At 41.3% G+C, this 20100-nt stretch overlaps 2 protein-coding genes across 2 annotated transcripts in view; both read left to right on the top strand.

Annotated features, from left to right (window-relative positions):
• Positions 1-20100, top strand: part of iglon5 (IgLON family member 5) — a 119332-nt gene that overhangs the window by 30245 nt on the left and 68987 nt on the right. The gene's annotated exons all lie outside the window — the stretch shown is intronic.
• LOC146378099 (uncharacterized) lies at positions 14001-14957 on the top strand. Its single transcript, XM_084944773.1, has 2 exons — positions 14001-14412; positions 14546-14957. The coding sequence occupies exons 1-2, from the start codon at positions 14140-14142 to the stop codon at positions 14828-14830; spliced, it is 558 nt and encodes a 185-aa protein (XP_084800899.1). The 5' UTR covers positions 14001-14139; the 3' UTR covers positions 14831-14957.

The following is a 20100-nucleotide window of genomic DNA, read 5'->3' as shown; positions in this document are numbered from 1 at the left end:
AACCTAGGAGAGGTTAAGGAAAACAGAAAAGTGCATCTATACACAGAGTTTACTGTGCGTGAAAGCCAGGGGCAGGGGCATGAGGCATGACTATGGGAAGGTGAACAGATGACAACAAAACAAAGGATGCAAGACAAATAGAAATTGGTACACACAAGGTACAGAATTCACAAAATCATAAAAAGAACCTCAAGCCATTACAATTTTCAAACTTCTGGATATAAATTGGAAAATATATGCGATTACAGCATAATTAGATTAGATTTAAAAAGGATTGTGATTCTGACATTCAACATTCACACTGTACCGATTCTGAAGCACCTCGAAGCAAACTTGTGATACGTGATGTACGCTTATATAAATAAAACTGATGTGAGCTGACTTCTTACTCACAGCTGTAGTGACCCAAAGCAAGAGCAATTATGAGACAGCCACAGAGGCCAAACAACACCAAAAAAAAAAAAAAAAGGGAAGCATGCAAACAGGAAAATCACAGAAGAGACAGAGATCATGAACAGACAGACAACACTGAAAAGGACAACTGCTGGCCAGTATTGTAGCATAAAAGGCAGCCAGGCCTGCAGTAAACATGGGCAGAGGAGGGCTCAGCCTATCCAAATCAGACAGAGCTCCGAGGAGCTTTCTCACAGGCAGCCATGTAACTTTGGAACAAATCACACCTGCTCCAAAATGTGTGTAAAAACGGTTTAGTCTTCCTCATATTTAAAGATAGTTGGATTTTGTTTTGTCTATTAAAGTTTTATGGTATAAAAAAGTTTAAGAACAGGAAGAAATTTTAGCACAGTTCTCCCTCTTTGCCTTTTTTGGCTCCTATGACAGTCAGTTTTTCATTTTCTTTTCCTATTTAGAGTTTCCAATATTACTCCGTTTTTTTCCCCATCTGACATTTCTAATACCTGGGGAAAACACAAGCGTCATCCTCTTGCTGTCTTTTTTGCGTAATTGAGCCTTCATTTCCCCTTTGAGATTTTGCTCCCAGCGGTAATAAAGTGTTGCATAATCAAAGCAGTGTATCATTCCCTAAAAGCAAGCCTTATGCCTATTCAGTAGCCTACACATCCTTCATAATAATCCCAGCATTACCAGTTTAAATTTTGGAAAACACTTTCTCCATCTAGAGGAGACAGTCTGTGATTGCTTTTGTCTTTCAGAACATTATGAGGAGATCATTAGGAAAGGATCATTTCAGACATCAAGTGGAACTGGCCAATGAACCAAAATAAGCCATCCCACTTGGAGATGAATTAATGATAATAACCAATTCTAATTTTATATTTTTCAGTCTAATTAGCTGATTGTGTTGTTGTAGTCTATACACATGGCTTAAAACTCTTTTAGATGAACGAGACTGATTGAAAATCTATTTGATCAATCCCATTTTTTTATATTGACTCATTAGAATGAGTTATTTTCCTTGTGTAATGACATCTTTAGAGAATATAATCAGAAAAGTCAATATTGAGATAAAACAGGATAGTAAAAACCTCTACAGATGCATTCCAGTGGGAGTATGTTAATGATAATTGCAAAGTTCAATTGCATTTGAACTAGTTTTTTCCACCACATGTCTTTTTTCTCATGCTTAATAGCGGCGTGGTATCTGTCATTATTCATTTACATCATGACTTGTACATGTTACATATGAATTAGGACTACAGAGTTTTGTTTCTGTGGATAGGGAATTTTTGGTTGGCCCGGGGCTTCCATTGCACCGTTTTATGAGCTTCCATTGAAGTACACAAAGCCCCAAGGTGAGCTGGAGCATCCAATACTTGCCCTACTTTACTGAAGCATCCTTATTCTCCATTCCTCTACCAAACATTTCTCTTCTCTTAATACAATATTATCAAAAATGTATTAAAATATACTCCTTATAGCTTTGTGTTTGATTAATTCTTGTGTTTTACCATTCGGTGAAAATTATCCTTGAGCTAACTTTAAAAAAAGTGTCTGTACCACTTTGATTTGCTGTTTAATGAGAAAAAACCCTCTGAAATTTATATTTAAATAAGTTTTTTTTTTCCTAAAATGAGCCGCTGACCATACTAATCATTTTCTGAGACGTTTTCCATGAATATGGGAGCTGCTCTACAAAAGTTTGCTGCACTATGATGGTTTAAAAAGAGAAGAAACAGCAAATTGTGATAAGCTGCACAATAAATTATGCTTCTGGGTCTTTACTCTAATTAGCTACCATACTAGTTTCTGTTTTGAGAGTTGACTTTATGGGTTTATGAGTTATGGGGTGCTATTTTTTCACCATTTTAGTCTCAGTTAGAGATCATTCCAAATGATGCGAGTGAGAAATGTGTGCACACACCGTGCCACTGTGTAATGCAGTATTCTTTCAATGTGTACGTTTGATCTTTTTAAGAAACTATTTAATTGTGAAATGCAGCGATGAATGTCTAATTGTGTACATTACAGAACCGCATGGTGCTGCTCTAGGTCAGATGTGAGGTGCGCAGGGTTGAGGACACACATAATGGGAAATATGACTGTGCTGAGAAGCAGCTGCTGCACTTACACACAAAGTTCTGCTATAAGGCGTGCTGAATGGTAGTTTGGGATCAAGGGACACAGCAGGGGACAAAGAAAACTCTTGATTTGCTGTGTTAGAGAGCTTTACCAAGCACATTTCTACGTGGCACTGGAAAAAAGAAAAAAAAAACAAAGCTGAAAGTGGTGGAAAGAGAAATGCAGTGCAGCACTTTGATCCATTTTCAGGTTTGTCGCGGCCACATGGCGCTACGGTAATACAAATTGCCATAGCGTTACAGTAAATAAATAAAATAAATTTAAAAAAACGAAGTCGCAAGACCACATTTGAGGTTATAGGATTGTAATTTAACTCAGGGACAAGGTAACAAGCATAAAATCCCCTACACCTGGCTGTGGCGCGTGTCCAACTGGCTGTCGGCAGTGAGGAGCCAGCAGCAGGCCTAAGGACTAAAGTGACATGCTACATGCTTTTTTTCCCTCCGCTGGTGCTTCTCCCTTTGAGACTTATTGTTTTATTCTGTCACTTATTCGCCTCATGACCGCCCTAATCTAATGCAATTTAAGCCACTTACATTTTTCATACAGTGCGCATTAGCGACTTAGTACTGCCTCAATGGACCAGGTTAAGGACCTTCCTGAAGGGCAATGTCATTGTTAAATGGTCCCTCATCTTGGGTTTTATCTGTTGTCTTGTACATTTTTTCTTTACTGTTCTTTCTCCACCCTAGTGTGGAGTGGATGCAAGGGCTCCTTCATGCTGGGGTTCCTCAATGGGTGGCTTAAAACCCATTTGCAGGCTTGAATGGCCTGGTTCTGCTCCAAAACACAACCTTTTGTTTTCGTGACATTTTTTTCCCTTGTTTTGACTGGACAGTATATAACACTGCATGAGAGGAAAGGCCCAGACTGTGGTGGTATGGGGAAATAAAAAAGAAACATAAATCTCTCAGTGGCTCCCCTAAGCCAGAGCATAGTGAGTAAATGACAGAGTTGTGGCTTAACGTTAACATGACATGCACGGATAGAACAGAGACATTAACTTTTATGCGTGTTAGCCTTTATTTGTGTGTTTTTATGAACGTGTTCAGCCCTGATGTGCATATTCAACCTTGTAAGGAGACCCTCCCTTTGCTCACCTAATACAGCTTGTTAACTTATGCTGTGGCAGTCCAAGGGCAGAGCTTATTTTGCATTCAATATTCTCGATTACATAATAGTTATGTTTTACTTATGAAGCTGTGTACAGCCCAGGTGAAATAAATCCATCAGGGACAAGACATGGAGCAGAAAACAGATGTTATCCGGGGCTTTAAATATTAATAAATAAAAGAGTGCACTTGTTAATGTTGGTTGCAAAGATGTTAATGGCCTTGCACTCCACCACTCTTTTGCCCTCTTGCTTTGGTGCATTTCTGCTTTGCTTCCTTCATCTTCCATCCCATTGGTCTATCACGCCATCGTGGAGGTTGTCAGAGATGGAGGAGAGTAGTCTGGCTATAGAAACTCACATCGATCTGCTTGCCCGCAGTCCACACCCAAACCTGCTGACTCCCAGCAGAAAATAATGGGAGACAAAAAAAAAGTCAACCTTCAGCTCTTTTTATCCTTCTCCACCCTTCCATTATCACAACCATCGACAATACAGGTCACTCTCACACTTTTTTGGTCCTTCTTCCTTCCCTGTGATCATACCATGCCATTTTCTGTCACAACAACATCATCCTTACATCAGATGTGATTTTCCCTTCTGTTTGCTCTCCTATTAAGCATTTTTTTTCTCATTCTAAGATCCAATTTTGCAATTCTCCTAACCGTCTCTCATATTTCTACCTCTCATCCATCTATCTTTCACCCTCTCTTTGCATCCTCTCTGTTCTGCTTCCCCCTGCACATCTATTGCTCTGAGTACACAAACACAGATGATGAAACACACACATATGCTTGCATGTACACACACACACACTTCCATTTCGCTCCACTCCTGCCCCCCCCCCCCCCCCCCCCCACACACACACACACACACCCCTGCTGTTTGCAGCCCATATTGGAGGCTCAGTCATAGGGGATTAGCCACAGACTTGATCAGAGTCTCAGTGGTTGCCAAGGTTGAATCTGTGTGGCATGAAGATTTACACCAGACACTTAATAACACACATGTTAAGGCCTTGATCTTGATGTCTGTTTCTTAGCTTTACAGGGCAGGCCGGACTGCTCATTGTGTGCTTTGAAATTAGCTTTCTGAAGACATGAAAGGTCCATGCTGTACAAATTATCTCTACACCACCACATACAGCATTTCAACCTGAATACGTTTTGGCGTGCATCATCTATCTGATCCCATCAGTTTTACCTTCTGCCCTCTAGGTGTCACATTATCCCGAAGAGAAGATGAACGTTCCAAAAATATTCACTACAAACGAAATTCCGAAATAAAAAAAAAGAGATGTATATCTAACAGATTTATTAATGGATTAAAATGAAACAAATGAAGGTGTTTTTTGAAGATCATAACACTTCGTACCCTTGGATTTTTGGACATATTAAATGACGAGTTTCGAATAATTATTTTTTTCCTTCAAAATGGATAACACTTTGGAAAAGAACTCTTCAAATATTAACCGATCGAGGATTTCAAAGAGAAAGCGCAAAATTTCTTTGTCATGAGCCCACTGCTGTGCGATCGTGTGCACATGTGCCCTAGAAGATCTCTCATTCTTTTTCTCTCTCAGAAAAAAAGGTATGATATGAAATTCTTTGAAAATAACTTTTACTGAAATTTTCTTGATTGGTGGGATGAAATGCTTCTTTTTTTTTTTAAATCAATCACCATTTAGAGCTGTTAAAAGACTGTCAAAATACCTCAATGACGGCTGCTCTGTCCAGTGCTTGAGCATTAATTCAGAGCCCCTGTGATTTAACACATTGCATCTTCACTATCCAATAAGCATGGCAGGAGTACATTATATATTCAGTTTTCCATCATACAGCTCTAATTTATAGAACATTTTCATCAAAGCCTGAGCCAAGCTGCTGGATCAATGGGCGTCATGTCTCCTGATTTAGATTGATACTGAACGACAGGAGAATCAGTAACAATTCAGCTCGCGTCTGTTTACAGTTTGGTATGCAGCCATGCTATTACGATACAGCGGCTGCCAATGAGTTGACAGTCAGGAGGCTAAGAGCTTCCCCTCTCTCTACTGTGATAAGACAGATCTGATCCGCTCCTTCGCTTGGCTGATGTCAGCAGTATCATTAGAATAAATGAATCACCATATTGCACTGTCTCCGCTTCTTCGCTTCATGCATACAAGAGGAGGAGACTATCGGCAGAAACCTGTGTACACGCTCTGCTATTTTGCTTTTCATTTATTGACCTCTGTGCAAGAACACATGCGTTTGAGCTGTCCAAATCCAGTCAAAAAAACCCTGTTTATTTACACAAATGAGTGTCCATGTTCCTCGTTAGTTCTCCAAACGAGGACTTAATTAGTTAATTGGCTTGTTACCCCGATTGCTCCCAGGGCAGCCGGTGTGGGTTGGCTGTCATTCATAGGAGTCTTCAACATGCAGTAATAGAGGAGGAGCTCTCCAGACCAATGTGAGACAAGGAGGCAAGCAACAGGGGGAAGCACCGTGAGAAAAATGTGGTAGTTGCTGGCTGATTTAATAACGTGTGGCAGTTCAGTGGCTTGACATTCCAGAGTGGGATGCTTGCAATCTCTCAGTCTGCTCTCAATTTCACAGCAGAACAGTGGGTGAGGGGTGACTTTCAATTAGCAGAATGAGCTTAATTAATCAGTGAGGAGGTGATCTGTAATGGGGACCAGCGGTACGGCGTGCTCATCACCGTGACAGGGTGAGAGGTTTTGCTGGGTCTGTCGACATGTTGTGGTGACCTTTACTGCTGCAGATGGGGACCCGCAAAGTGCACATATGACAGCCCAGAATCACTCTCATCCTCATTACTGAGCAATATGGTTGAAGTTTTGTTCGTTGTCATATATATATTGCAAGTAACCTATGCATGACGCCATTGTCAGCTACAAGGTTTGGTACGTGACAGCAATACATAGATTTTGACTCATCATCATGTACTTGCTGTATACCTCATATATCGGAGGAGAGAGCTGTAAACATTTCTGATTAAATGAAGAGTGATCATTTCAAGGGACCAGAGAACCATTTTATTATAAAAGCGGTTATTTAACTTAAATGTGTGAAATTATGTTCAGTCACAATAAAGGAAATGGTAAATGGTCTGTATTTGTATAGCGCTTTACTAGTCCCTAAGGACCCCAAAGCGCTTTACACATCCAGTCATCCACCCATTCACACACTGGTGATGGCAAGCTACATTGTAGCCACAGCTGCCCTGGGGCGCACTGACAGAGGCGAGGCTGCCGGACACTGGCGCCACCGGGCCCTCTGACCACCACCAGTAGGCAACGGGTGAAGTGTCTTGCCCAAGGACACAACGACCAAGACTGTCCAAGCCGGGGCTCGAACCTGCAACCTTCCAATTACAAGGCGAATTCCCAACTCTTGAGCCACGATTGCCCGAATGATCGAAGGAAGCATAATATTAGCATAATGATGATATTTTACCACAAGAAGTGGGTGCAGGTACTCCTATGTCACACCAAGTTGACTTAGAATTACATAAACATAATTCACGAATATGGCTGACATAGAAGAAAATGATAATGGTTTTTGAAAAGTTTGTAGATTTTTGTGATGCCCTAAATTATTTTGGCTGTGAGTAGGTCAAAAATAAAAGGAAAGCAAAGTTGACTGTGTTACGACTGCTGTCGTAATGTTATCTCATTTGCAAATCTCAGTGTGCAGGTGCCTCTCCATGATTGGTGGATCCAGAGGACGGATCATACAGATTGTCTAACTAACTGGAGATGACTTATATGATGACACAGCTATGGACGGGCAGTCATTCATCCTCGGCTCATCCCAACCAGCAGACCTTTTGCAACATGCCCAACGCTGTTCGCCTTAATCAGGAGTTTGTAGGGGTGGACTTCCTTTTGTTTGATTATAGTTTTCTCCTGTTTTTCTTAGTTAGAGAGGCAAGTTCTGTCATTTGGTTTGATTCTTTTGGTTCGGTAAGTCTGGTAAATCCTTGAGCTCCTTTTGTTTGTTGTTTTGGCGTTGGCCTGAAGTTATAACCAGCTCCTTCTTTTGTGTCAAATAACCTAACAAAGTAATATATTGTAAAAAAAATAACTGTTAAACTTTACCAATTGTGTGATGTGGCTGCTTGGGGTCTGATGAGGATGGATCACCCTTATGTTGTGGACTGGCCACCCCTAGACAGGCCATAACAGCTGATTTTGATAACAGCCCATGCAAGTCAAAGACTACACCTCATTTTAATTTCTCCAATTTCACATTCAAACCATCTTCTCATGTATCTCCAGACCACTGACAGCACAGCTGCTGTTTTATATCACTCTTTAGAAATCTCATCACGGCCACTTTTACTGTGCTCTCGGCAACTTCACTATGAACATCAAAACTGAGGAAACAGAGCAAGCAACAACTTTTCAAAGTGACCTGAAGTAGGCATGATCAGTGGGAACAAGAGCCTGCTCATTAAAGCACTGTGAATTCATCCCCCAGGACTTGCCGATGCAAGTTTTACTGTTGTGTCCTGAGGTTTCTAGAGGAGAACAGTGCCTTTATTCTGTGGCTCACAGCACACTGAAGATGTAGGAGGATACAGCCACACCAACACAAGCGCCACCTGGTTTACCCACAAGTCTTGCCTCCTGTGATTTTGTCCATTTCCTCATGGCTAAAATCGAGTTGTAGGGTTGCTGTTTTGATCTGGAAGCATAAGTGCAAGGGGAGCAAACAAGACTTCCAGGGAGCAATCTGAAAAGTAAGAGGGAAAAAGGGGAAGTTGTCCAAAATCGCATATGGCCTTTGATTTTTATGGGCCAATTAATTCCTGTAATTTTTTCGCCTCTCAAGTTAAGTAGTCTAATGCAGTAAAGGAGGTTTTTTTGGCTTTTGATGATGCAGTGGGCCTCAGCTGTGAAAATTTCAACTCAGATGAGCTTCATAATACCTTCTGTTCTCCTCACTGTGCTGTGACGTAACAGACTAATTGGCCTGATGTGTGAATTTGCAAGGTCACATTAATACAATGTAGAGGTATGCTGGAGCATGAACCTATTTACGCATGAGTAAATATATGTGGAGAGCTCGTTTGCTGCGTGAGTTTGCTTGCTTCATATGTATGAGGTGTGTACATGAGTTACGGGGAATGGCGTGGGTGTTGATGGTGCATTCGCATTGGCAGTGGACTCGACAGATCTTCCTCTTAAGGCTAAAATGTTTGCACTTGACTAAAAGCAGAACACCCACATGCAACCAGGCTTTTCATAACTAGCTGGCTGTTATACAAGTTGAATGCTGATGCTACAGCTCCATGGGATCTCTCCTTTTTTTTCTTTTTTCTGCCTTTTCTCTGTCATGATAACTGCATCATAGATCGCTTCAGAAGCAAAGTTTCACAAATGATGTTACAAGGGTGCAAATTATTGTCAAATCCATTTGCTTTCTATTCATCACCGTAGCATTGTGTTTTGTTTAATTGACTGTGAACCTGCTGGTGTGCATCCAGCTCGTGTTCAACAGACGCCAGGCCTTGCAAATGAGTCTGGGGGGAAATAAGAGGAGGCAGCAAATTAGCCAATTCGCATGCATGTCACAGTGTTGAATTTAGGGTGACGGTGGTGTGATGGACTTGATAGACAGCAGAAACAATGTGAAAACACCAACAACTGTGAGAAGGTCTACTGCTGCATATTTTCTTCTTCACTGGCACAGAAGAGCATTGTACAGAGGTTTGTGCTCCTCTTCTCTATGTTCTGCACAGTCGCTCTCATGCTGAATAGACTACTAATTACTGAGGTACATGCACATAAAAACATTATTTTCTCCTCATTCCTGTTGCATTTAAATTTATGCCTTTGTACCAGATCCATTCACTGGAGGTGAACATTTGTGACACTGAAATTAATTTGCAAGACTACTGCATGGTGAATAAATGCTGAGCCAGAAACAAGCAAATGAAAACATACCATATGAGCCAGTTCGGATGTATATGATTTCCTTGATTTGCCAGGCGAAGTCTCTGTATGACTTTGAAAACTCAACCAGTGACATGGAGTGGCAAAGAGATCACAGATCACAGGATTTAATTGCCACTGAAGGGTCAATATGAGCTTGTGGAGTGTGTCTGTGTGTGTGAAAGAGAAGGACAGTAAAATGGAGACTAACGGAAAGTGAGTGGCATCTTCCTCCTACTTGCTTTCTGTTTTAGCTCTTATCACATCAAATGTCCTATCACTTTAACATCAATTTGTCACTCTCTCCACATCACAACTCCAGGGCCTCTTTCATTAGCTGCTATTTTCAGTTGCAGGCCTTGTTTTTTTTTTCTTTTTTTTTAAATTATACTTATTTATGCATTATGAAGCTGTCAACTTTAAGAATTCTGTCAGGATCTCAGCTACATTTGACCCTTTTTCCAGAAGGTCTTTAGTGGTGTGCAATCATGCGTCGGCTTGGTCTTACCGGCTGTCGCTCATATTGACTTCCTTTTTTTAATATCCTCACTCTAACCATTGGGCCACCAGGCATTTTTAAGCCTCCATCAAATAAAAGTGAGAGTTGATATTAGGGCTGTTCGATATAACGATATATATCGGATGACGATATAAAAACCTCTATCGTTTCATTTTACACTATTGTTTGTTTCGTGTTGTCGCAAAATAAACTGTTTACGACAATATTTTTTCATTGTTTTGATCAATGACTGTTTTCTACAGTCATTGGTTTTGATGGTCACTGTAGTGGCTATATTAATTTCCTAAAATTCTCTCTTTCTCTTATATTTAATATATCCACACTACAGACGGACAAGTGCCTGTTTTAATCCGTTGTCGTTAGCAACAACGACGGTAAAACTGTCGCGTTTCCGCTTGTTTATTTTCCACATAAACCTTTCACAATAAAGCTCAAGATCCTGTTGAGACTTTTCAAAATAAACTGAATCACGTGAAATAGTATGCAGAGTTTTGACGGATGAGAAGCAAAAAAGAGCGGTCAGGTGCTAAAAAATAAACCTTAGACTCAAACGTTAGAACAGGCTTTTCCCCGCAGCACGCTGTGTAATAAATACTCACAAAGAAAACGGCGGCCTTTAAAATATATAGTTTCACACATCAGTTAAAACACTTGACTCCAGGTACATGACGCGCAGCTGGAAACACTCCACGCAAGTCGAGCTGCCCTAGATTCACAGAATTTGCAGAAAATGTTAATTTTTTGTGATTTATATCGTTATCGGACGATAGATGTCTTATATCGGGATATGAGATTTTGGTCATATCGCACAGCCCTAGTTGATATTCCTGTCTGAGTGACATTTAAACTTGTGCAACTTGATATGCTAGCATTGGACTTTTTGTTACAGTGAGGGCTGCAGCCTACCACTTCAGGACTCATGTTTTCTGGAAGTCATATAAGTAGCCTAGGCTGTTCGGATAATTAGCAAATTGAGTGGTTTCTTTATATAAGTCAGTAAGCCCATCATGTTCGCCTCCTAGCAGGCTGACACTGACAGGCATGCATTTAATAACTATAATTAGTGATATCCCCTATTCCCTCATTCTGACAAGAGTTCATCTGTATGCAGAAAGGATTGTTGTGTCAAGATTTATGTCCAAGCTAATGTATTTCTTTGCTGTACAGGAAATCCCCATTATCCATATAACTATGGTGATTCTTATCATAGCAACACTGCTTCCATTCAGTTTTGTCACAGATTAGCTAATAATTACACAGCAGGGGTAATTATCTACTGTAATTGTTATGAATATTGTAGTATCAATAACTTTTAACTCCCAACTTTTGACTTTCAGAAACCCATGTGTACACCGCAGCTGTTACTGCAACAAATCAATGAAATTTTTTTTAGACCTGCTGTAAGAACATGTGAAGCTGACCTTGATTTTTGTCATAAAATTTTAAACCATTCACTAGGCCAGTATGGGAAATCCACCCCATGAACCTTACGTCTAGTGAATGTTGAGTGGTGATTCCCCTCCTAAGTAGAAAGTTAATGTAGGAAAATGTTAAAATTTAGTCCACAAAAGTCAATTTTCAGCATTTTAGGGGCTCATTTTAATTATACAGCTAAAATGCACGGTATATTAATAGGTTACATTTGTTGATACAGCTGGATAGGTTTCTTCTGAGGACAATTACTGGATATTACTGGTATTTTTTTTCTACAGAGCAATTCACCACCTGGCATCAAAGTCTACTTCAATATCAGCACCTCCTGCATCCACCCAAGCTGTGCCAAGAACTCATTAGAACTTCCACTGAGTAAAAATGAGCATCTTGGGACAGAGGGAATGGGGAGTAAGCAATACCACTGACTTTCAAAAATTTCAGCAAGTGCATCCCACAAATCCATACTTAATAAGGATTTTCAGCACAGGTGGAACTGGATCAGTCACTTTGGATTGGAAGAACAATTCACATGGGAAAATGTGCTGACCTGTATGGTGGTATAGGCTTAATGCATTGATTAGCACAGGGGTCGGCAACCTGCGCCTCCGGAGCCGCATGCAGCTCTTTAGTCCTTATAGTGCGGCTCCACGTGGTTTGGGAAAATAAATTAGAAGTATTTAGCTGACTGTCAATGAGATCAGTGGATGTAATAACCTCTTTGAGCCAAAGGTTCAGGCTTCACATTGCTCCAAAAGTTCAGTTTCCAGCTTGCTTTTGAATCTATATAATATCAAAAAGAGGGTATCACAATATCAATAACCTGACCTCATTATGACCGTATCATGATTATCTCAGGCTGTGAGCTGAGATTGGAGCTCCACCCACCAACTCTGGCTGACTCAGAAAGTTTTTCCACCATCTGCAGCAGATTACTCGATAACTCCTGGAGGTTGGCCAAAAATGCTTTTTCGATGGTGTAGAAAAGTTCAATTTGATTGCGTCACTTAAAAATGAATGTTCAGGACAACACTAGATACACTTTCTTTTTTCATTCCACCAACAGCCTTTTTCTTACCCAGCCCAGTGTGAAGCTAGTCCAGGCTAAAGATAGAATACAAGGCTCTTCCATCTGTAGCTGAAGGACAATGTTGAAGAAACAGAACTCAAATGACACTAACATTATTCACTGTGTGTGCCCCTGACTTAATATTTGGTCAAAATGGCTTCTGACCACATCTTCTATGAAGGCAGTGGTTGTATTTGCAATTTAGCTAACATAATTGTTTTTTAATTATGTTGCTTTTTTTGCACATTGAAATCTACAGCAAAGTTTGAACATGAATATGTAAAAACTATTAAACATAAAAGCCTAAAATTTTCACTGGTCTTTCTTGCTATCAAAGTAAATGAGAATATGTAATATAGGACATATACATGAAAAAACTGATGAGTATTGGGTAGTTCAACTATAGAAAAAAAGTCCATCATCCCGCAAAGTCAAATATTTGAGCACACACTAATACAAACAAGATTTACATACCAATTATTTTTCATGATATATATTTAGAAAATAATAATAGTGGGTTAGGGTTAATTAAACAAAAGGTCAATCGACAGGTCAATCTGGGCAGTCCAGAATTTTGTTCTATTGGGGTTAAATTATTTACTGATATGTTTGCTCTTATGGTACAGCTTGTGATATTTGTTCAATCCAACATGGAAGTTACAGTTTTTCTCAAATGTTAAAACACAAAAGCCAATCCTGTAACCCAAATGACCAGTAGTCTAAACACATTTACTAAATGTAGCCACCATATTCCAGTACCATAAACACATGTCACATGAAGACACAATTCACAAAACACAACCCTCTGTACTCATAAATCTAAACACATTTTTCCTTGCTAAAACACATGTTGCAAAACAACTCTGCTCATATTCTCAAATGAAAGCCCATGTGATGCAAAATGCTTGCCACAGTCACCAATCTTTGAACACAGGGAACACACCTGGCGTCAGTCACTACACACAACGACTCAAAATTGAAGACATGATGTGACCCCACCTATAAAAGCATAGTTTGGTGAAGATGCCAAACAATCACAATGGATGAAGGCATTCGAGCGTGCGGAAGGAGAAGAGCTGCAGGCCAAAGAGGAAGAGGGGTTGAGATCAGAGGAGGAAGAGGTGAAGGCCTAAGAAGAAGAGGAGTTCGGAGTAGAGGAGGAAGAGAAGGAGGCCAACAAGAGAGAGGAGAAGGTCCAGGTGGGAGAAGAAGACAACCTCGCACCATCATAACAGATGATATGCGAGCAACAGTAATTGATCATGTCATTGGCCATGGCATGACAATGGCTGAAGCGGGACGAAGAGTACATCCAAACCTGAGTAGGTTCACCGTGGCCACCATTATCAAGGCATTTAGACAACACAACAGGTATAGTACGCTATTGCTTTCTTTGTCACACTACAGTTTTACAGGCCTGTGAAAGTGGTCTGTTACTTTACATGTAGTTTTACATATAAATCAGTCAATTGACAACACATGTTTCTTTCTTTAGAGCTGAAAGGATGCCACATAGAGGTGGGAGGGTTGCCATATTCACAGCGGCACAAGAAACCCTCATTGCAGATATGGTCCGTGAGAACAACTGCATTAGACTCCGAGAGATCAGAGACAAAGTCATTGCAGATAATGTAAACTTTGAGAACATTGATGCTGTCAGCGTGTCCACAATAGACCGAGTTCTCCGGCGCCAACAGATGAGGATGAAACAGGTCTACAGGGTTCCCTTTGAGCGCAACTCTGCGCGACACATAGAACAACGTTACGAGTATGTGCAAGTACGTATACATCCATGTCCACAGTACAGTTAGTGGACATACTGTGTTGCTTAGTGGCCTACATTACTTCTGGACAATACTGTGCTACCTGATTGACCGTTCTGAACACCTGTACGCTTTTCCATGTTCACAGAGGATAATGCAGTTGGACGCGATGGCCAGACCCCATGAGTACCTCTTCCTGGATGAGGCTGGCTTCAACCTCCAGAAACGAAGGCGAAGAGGCCGTAACATCATTGGCCAAAGAGCCATCACTGAGGTTCCTGGCCAACGGGGGGGTTACTCTTTGTGCAGCTATGGGTACGGAGGGGCTTGTCCACCGGCATGCTGTCCTTGGGTCTTACAACACCCAACGTCTCCTCACCTTCCTAGAGGAGCTAAAAGACATCCTCCTGGACCGTCAACAACACCATCCTAGGCTAGCACATCACATGTATGTGATCATTTGGGACAACGTCCGCTTCCACAAAACACACCAAATCAGAGAGTGGTTCACCACCAACAGTGACCACTTTTTAAACGTCTGTCTGCCACCCTACTCCCCTTTCCTGAACCCTATAGAGGAGTTCTTCTCATCATGGAGATGGAAGGTGTATGACAGACAGCCATACACAAGAGAGAACCTCGTACGGGCAATGGAGCTGGCCTGTGCTGACATCCCAGTGGAGGCCTTCCAGGGATGGATTCGCCATTCCAGGGCGTTTTTCCCGCGGTGCCTAGCAAGGGACAATATAGCCTGTGATGTGGATGAGGTGATGTGGCCCAATGCAGCTCGGCGACATGATGCCGCACAGTGACTGTGTGTAATACTGTAAAAAGACCGTGTAGACAATAAAAAAGACTTCACACCCTGATCATGTTTCCGAGAGTACTGTTGTGTGCGATAGATTCTGTTTTTGCATTGAGTTGTGTTACAGTAGTGTACGTACATGCAGGATGTTTTTATAGATTTATAGTCTTCATGTGAAACTCACAAATCTAAATGCCTAATCCTCTGCAGGGTTCTATGACGATCCGTTACTGTACAGTTTATAAAAATATACATTGGCAGTTATGAACCAAAGAACCTTCTCACAAATTGAGCATTGTGTTTTCAATTGTTTTGCTGTAGTGTGTAATGCTGTGTATAGTGTTTACAGTTTTGACAGCTTCGAGCTGCTCTCTTGGTGTGGGAGTTTGAGTTTTGCAGTGGGAAGGTGTGGTTGTGTTTATGTAGCTTTAGAGAAGGGTGTTGTGTTTGGACATTGGGGGACCTGGTGGTAACGTTTGTGACATGTGTTTTAGCATTTGAGAAAAACTGTAAATGAAAATTTCATTTTCTTCATTTTTGTGACTACGAATTGACTGCTAAATAGTATTCAGTGTTTCAGTTTAGCAATATTGTGAAATATCAGTATATATTATTCAGAAATGGCCACTGTTTTTTCACATCTTAACTACCTAATGCGCAGACATCTTATGATGGATCTGTCCCAAATTATTAATCCCCGTTCTATATGATGGTAATAATGGACAGAGAAAATGTCAGGCTTTTTATCTTTAATAGTGTTTGAGATTTTAGTGTTCAAACACAGCCATAGATTTCAGTGTGCAAAAAAAGAGGCATGAAAGTAGGTTGATGGACCATTTTTCCCCAAAAAAATATGTTCTGAAAAGTAGTTGATATGCAATGCTAAAATTTCACAGCGATCATTATAAATGTTCAGATTTTCTACCATAAATTTCTTAGGCAACTCAGACACGGTCGACCAAAAGGCTCTGTTGATTTGAGAAGGAATGACTCATGTGTAAAAGTTGTTGTTCATGGACTTAATACACAGACATTCAAAAACAGCAGAATAATACTTTCCTGGCTATGTTATCTTTGGTTTTTCATGACAGAAGATCATCATTCATTTCTTTGCATTTCCCTCATAGACACCTTTTAACAATAAAAAGAGCTAGAAACATGTCTTTACAGTCTTAGGTTTGTTTTCAGAAACTCCACAAAAACAAATGTTGGCTTAAAGGGAGGGTGGACTTCAGGGAAAAGCAGCTAAACAGCTTGGTTCAGACACTGGATAAACTAAGTGGCTGCGTCGAAGACCAAAATAAGTTAAATACGGATTTTGTTTTTTGACTGTGAATCATGCAAAGGTACTCTAAATGAGGATATATGGTGCTATGATAGTCCGTCCACTTTAATTAATGCACTAATACAAAAATATGAAAACAAGCAATATGTAGTTAAAGTATAAAAAACCCTTGACTTCTCAGAGGTGCATCATATTCTATAAAATCATGTTTGTAGCATAGCTGTCCTGTGAGAACCACATATCTCTAAAGAGTCAGCTTTTCATGAGCTCAGACAGCTCAGCCCTTTTTTAATCTTTGTGACAATGCATTTTCCAGCTAATCCAAGAGGGTTATTAAATAGTTTATTTAGCTTAAGAAGTGGGGCAATTTTCTCAGCCCATAAAGCAACATTTAATCCTTCAGTTTATCACAAACATTCAGCATCACCACATTTGGATATACAAGGTTTTCACCTGACAGGAAAGGTATGAAAAGGAAAGGCAGTTGTATACATGTGTGGGTTTTTTTTATTCATATTATATAGCAAACATTTATTTCAGAGGAGAATCGGTCAAGAAGACACCTTTACAAGGTTAGAAAAATTATAAAATTAACTAACAAAGTCGAGTAAGACATATAGCATTTGCCTTTGGAATTTTGTGGCATACAGCCATCAGGTAGCACAAGTGCCTCGACTTTGGGCTAAAGTTCAGTACTTGAGTGCTTACATTCCACCACAGAGTGCAGTTAATCAGTGTTGCCTGTCCAGTGCATGTGTAATAAGGCAGCTCCAGTCTGCAAAGCAGGAGTATTAACACGCTTGAACGGACTAATTAAAGGGATCACTGTAAATCATTTCTGTGGCTGCTTAGCGGTCAAAGCGTGTCCTACGCTCTGACCTTTAGCCTTTGCCAGCCAACTCTGCTCACTACACCCGCTTGCTGGACCTGTCCGCTGGATTCAGGCTAACAAGCTATTAGACCATCCAGATGGTAACAGTGGCTGGGGAAACAGGCTTAAACAAGGCTGATCCATTGTCTGCTGCAACTCTGTGTGCGGCTGAAGCCATTTTGTCTCCCTGGAAGCCGTCTCAAGCTCATGGTTGCAGGCTGATATGAAGGGGAAAAAAATAATTCTATGCGTTTTTCATTGAAGTCATTTCACAAGCACTTATAATCTCTTTAGAGGGAAGAAGAAGAAAGCTACTGCTGCGGTTCCTTTTGTTTCCCCTCTTTCCCATCAGAAGCACTCTGGAAAGGAAGCAAACTGGAACAAAGAGACAACAGGGACCAACCACAGAAAAAAAATATAAATCTGCTGATTTAATCAGGTTGCCATGCCTGTCTCTCACCAAGTGGGTTTACTCCCTGCCTCCAGAACAGGAGGGGGCTCCGGCAGCGACAGCAAGCATCTCACTGATCTAGTGTAACCATGAGAAGAGATAGTGTCAGTCTTCTGGGGGGCATGCAAGTTCAGGTACTGTTTAATTATCATCTCATTAATGCATGTCTTCTAGACTTAAAAACTAAATGAAACAGCCAGTGTGAATTATTATCCAAATGACCAGTTGAATTTGGTAATTAAGGCTAGGAGTGAAAAGGAAATGAGCAAGCCAGTTGGACTCTCAGAGGGAAATCAGACCACACCTGGTGCTGGCTAACCTTCTCCTGCGTGATGCTCCAGCCCACGGAGCCTCAACATGCTCCCACAGCTGCAGGCCCACTAGGAGATCCCAGCACTGGAAGACCAATTTAGAGCCAAGTTGGACGATGAAATCATGGAAATAAGACTGGCTGTGCATATGAAACACATAATTTCTTGCCAGTCCTACTCACTGAGCTAATCATGAAATCCTGCAGGAGTGAAACTGGGTCTCGATGTGCTATGCAAGCATTCCAGCAGCACCTCGATGTAAATATGTGTTAGGTAATAAGGAGAAGGAATACAATGGAGGCAAAGTACGAGTCAGGTTTTGCAGCCTCCGGGGAAATCACAGTTCCAAACAGCGTCGTCACACGACAGACTGAGGTCCTCATATTAAGAACCAAAGCTAAGGTTCTTAGGTGTCAAAAGAAAGCAGGGGGCTTTGATTTAATGTGCGTCAATGTCAGGCACCTTGTGACAGCTGATGGGGAGATATACAGTGGACTGTGTACCATTTAACCCACATGACACACTCCCTGATTCACTCTGGCTGCCTGACAGATCCGCAGCCTCAACTGGGTGAGCTGACTGACATAGTAACTCACAGAAACATGAAGTCTCATTACAGGTAGAGGGGGAAACGGAGACCCACGAGGCTGTTCCAAGAGCATCTCACCCTCCCCGTGCTTCTGGAGGTGATGGGCAGGATGCTAAAAGGGCAGAGGTTGTGTTTAAAGATTGCTCTTCTTAGATCACACGGTGAAAAAATTATAATGAAAGAGTGAGTGGATGTTAACATCATCAATGGAGGCAACAAGCGGCCGTCCAGCCAGATCTGAGGGGGTGTGTTTGTCTTTTTCAGATCAATAACTCCTAAAATGATGCCCCGAAAGACAATTTATGAGGCATAAAGGACAGACACATTGGGCCATTTCCAAGTACCCAACCTTGGATTCTGAGATATCTTTGTCTGATTTTCTCATTTATTTTTTAACCCTTTACACACTTTCACATCTGATTATCCATTATTGTCATTTCATTTGTGCTCTCTTTGCCAATCTCTAGATTTGGCAGCCAAATTATCCAACCACTCTTTCATCTTTTAGTGTTTTTTGTCACCCTTCTTCATCTTTCTCTGGCTCCCCTTTATCTTGCCACAGCTACATCTCTTTCACTATCCTTCCCTCTTTCATTAACTCCTCCTCTCTTTCGTCTCTGCCCCCCATTCCTCCCTCCCACCCTGCTATGCCGCTGTGCCAGCTGTGTGATGAGCCAGGGGCTGATAAGCGGTGGTCAGCCTCTCTCCAGATGGCAGCCTGAACAGCAGCTGCCTGGGGGGTGGGCCCGTGGGTGGTGATGGTGAGGGGGGTGATTACAGTGTTGTTGCATTTCCAGGTGAAAATGGGCACGCACAAAAGAAAATCAATTGTCGGCAGCATGCTACGTTTTGCCTGTTTGAGCCACAGTTTGACACACACAGGCAGCCTCTCTGCTGTGTGGTTTCTCCTCTGTTGCCGTGGGTGCTGTGTGTGTGATGGTTCAGATTTGTGGAATCTCCATTCGAGAACACCACCGCCTCTGGTTCCGGAAATGACATCCTTGCCTTCCCATCTGACATACTTCTACCACGGCAGCCTGGAGGAAACAGTCTCAGCGGGGATTGCCGCCATATGTGGAAGAGACAGCAATCTAAGTGTGTGCAGTGTCGGGTTAAGCGGACCTGTTATGCAACCACATGAGCGATGTCTGGAAAAGGAAACACAACCTCCCACAATATTTGCTTTTGAAACAAGTCACTGACTTGTCATAATCCTAATTTACTTTGTCTGCATAGCTGGATATGAAGCAGGGCCCTTCTATTCACACCCTGGTTTTTCTCTGTGTGCATTCACAGTGTGACTCTGAGCGAGAGGCCATCGCAAGGAAAGAACTCTTAAAACAGAAACTAGTTTTAGACAAAGTGAAATTTCTCACAAAACCAACTTTTAC

The sequence above is a fragment of the Perissodus microlepis genome, chromosome 11, assembly GCF_051167445.1.
Source record: "Perissodus microlepis isolate ML-2025 ecotype Zambia chromosome 11, ASM5116744v1, whole genome shotgun sequence".
NCBI lineage: Eukaryota > Metazoa > Chordata > Actinopteri > Cichliformes > Cichlidae > Perissodus > Perissodus microlepis.
Note: the sequence above shows the minus strand (reverse complement) of the source record. Positions and strands in the feature narration are given on the sequence as shown.

Coding starts and splice junctions, on each gene's coding strand:
- LOC146378099 (XM_084944773.1), top strand. CDS start 14,140: ATGCCACATAGAGGTGGGAGGGTTGCCATATTCACAGCGGCACAAGAA. Junction 14,413..14,545: donor AACGTTACGAGTATGTGCAA/GTACGTATACAT, acceptor CCATGTTCACAG/AGGATAATGCAGTTGGACGC.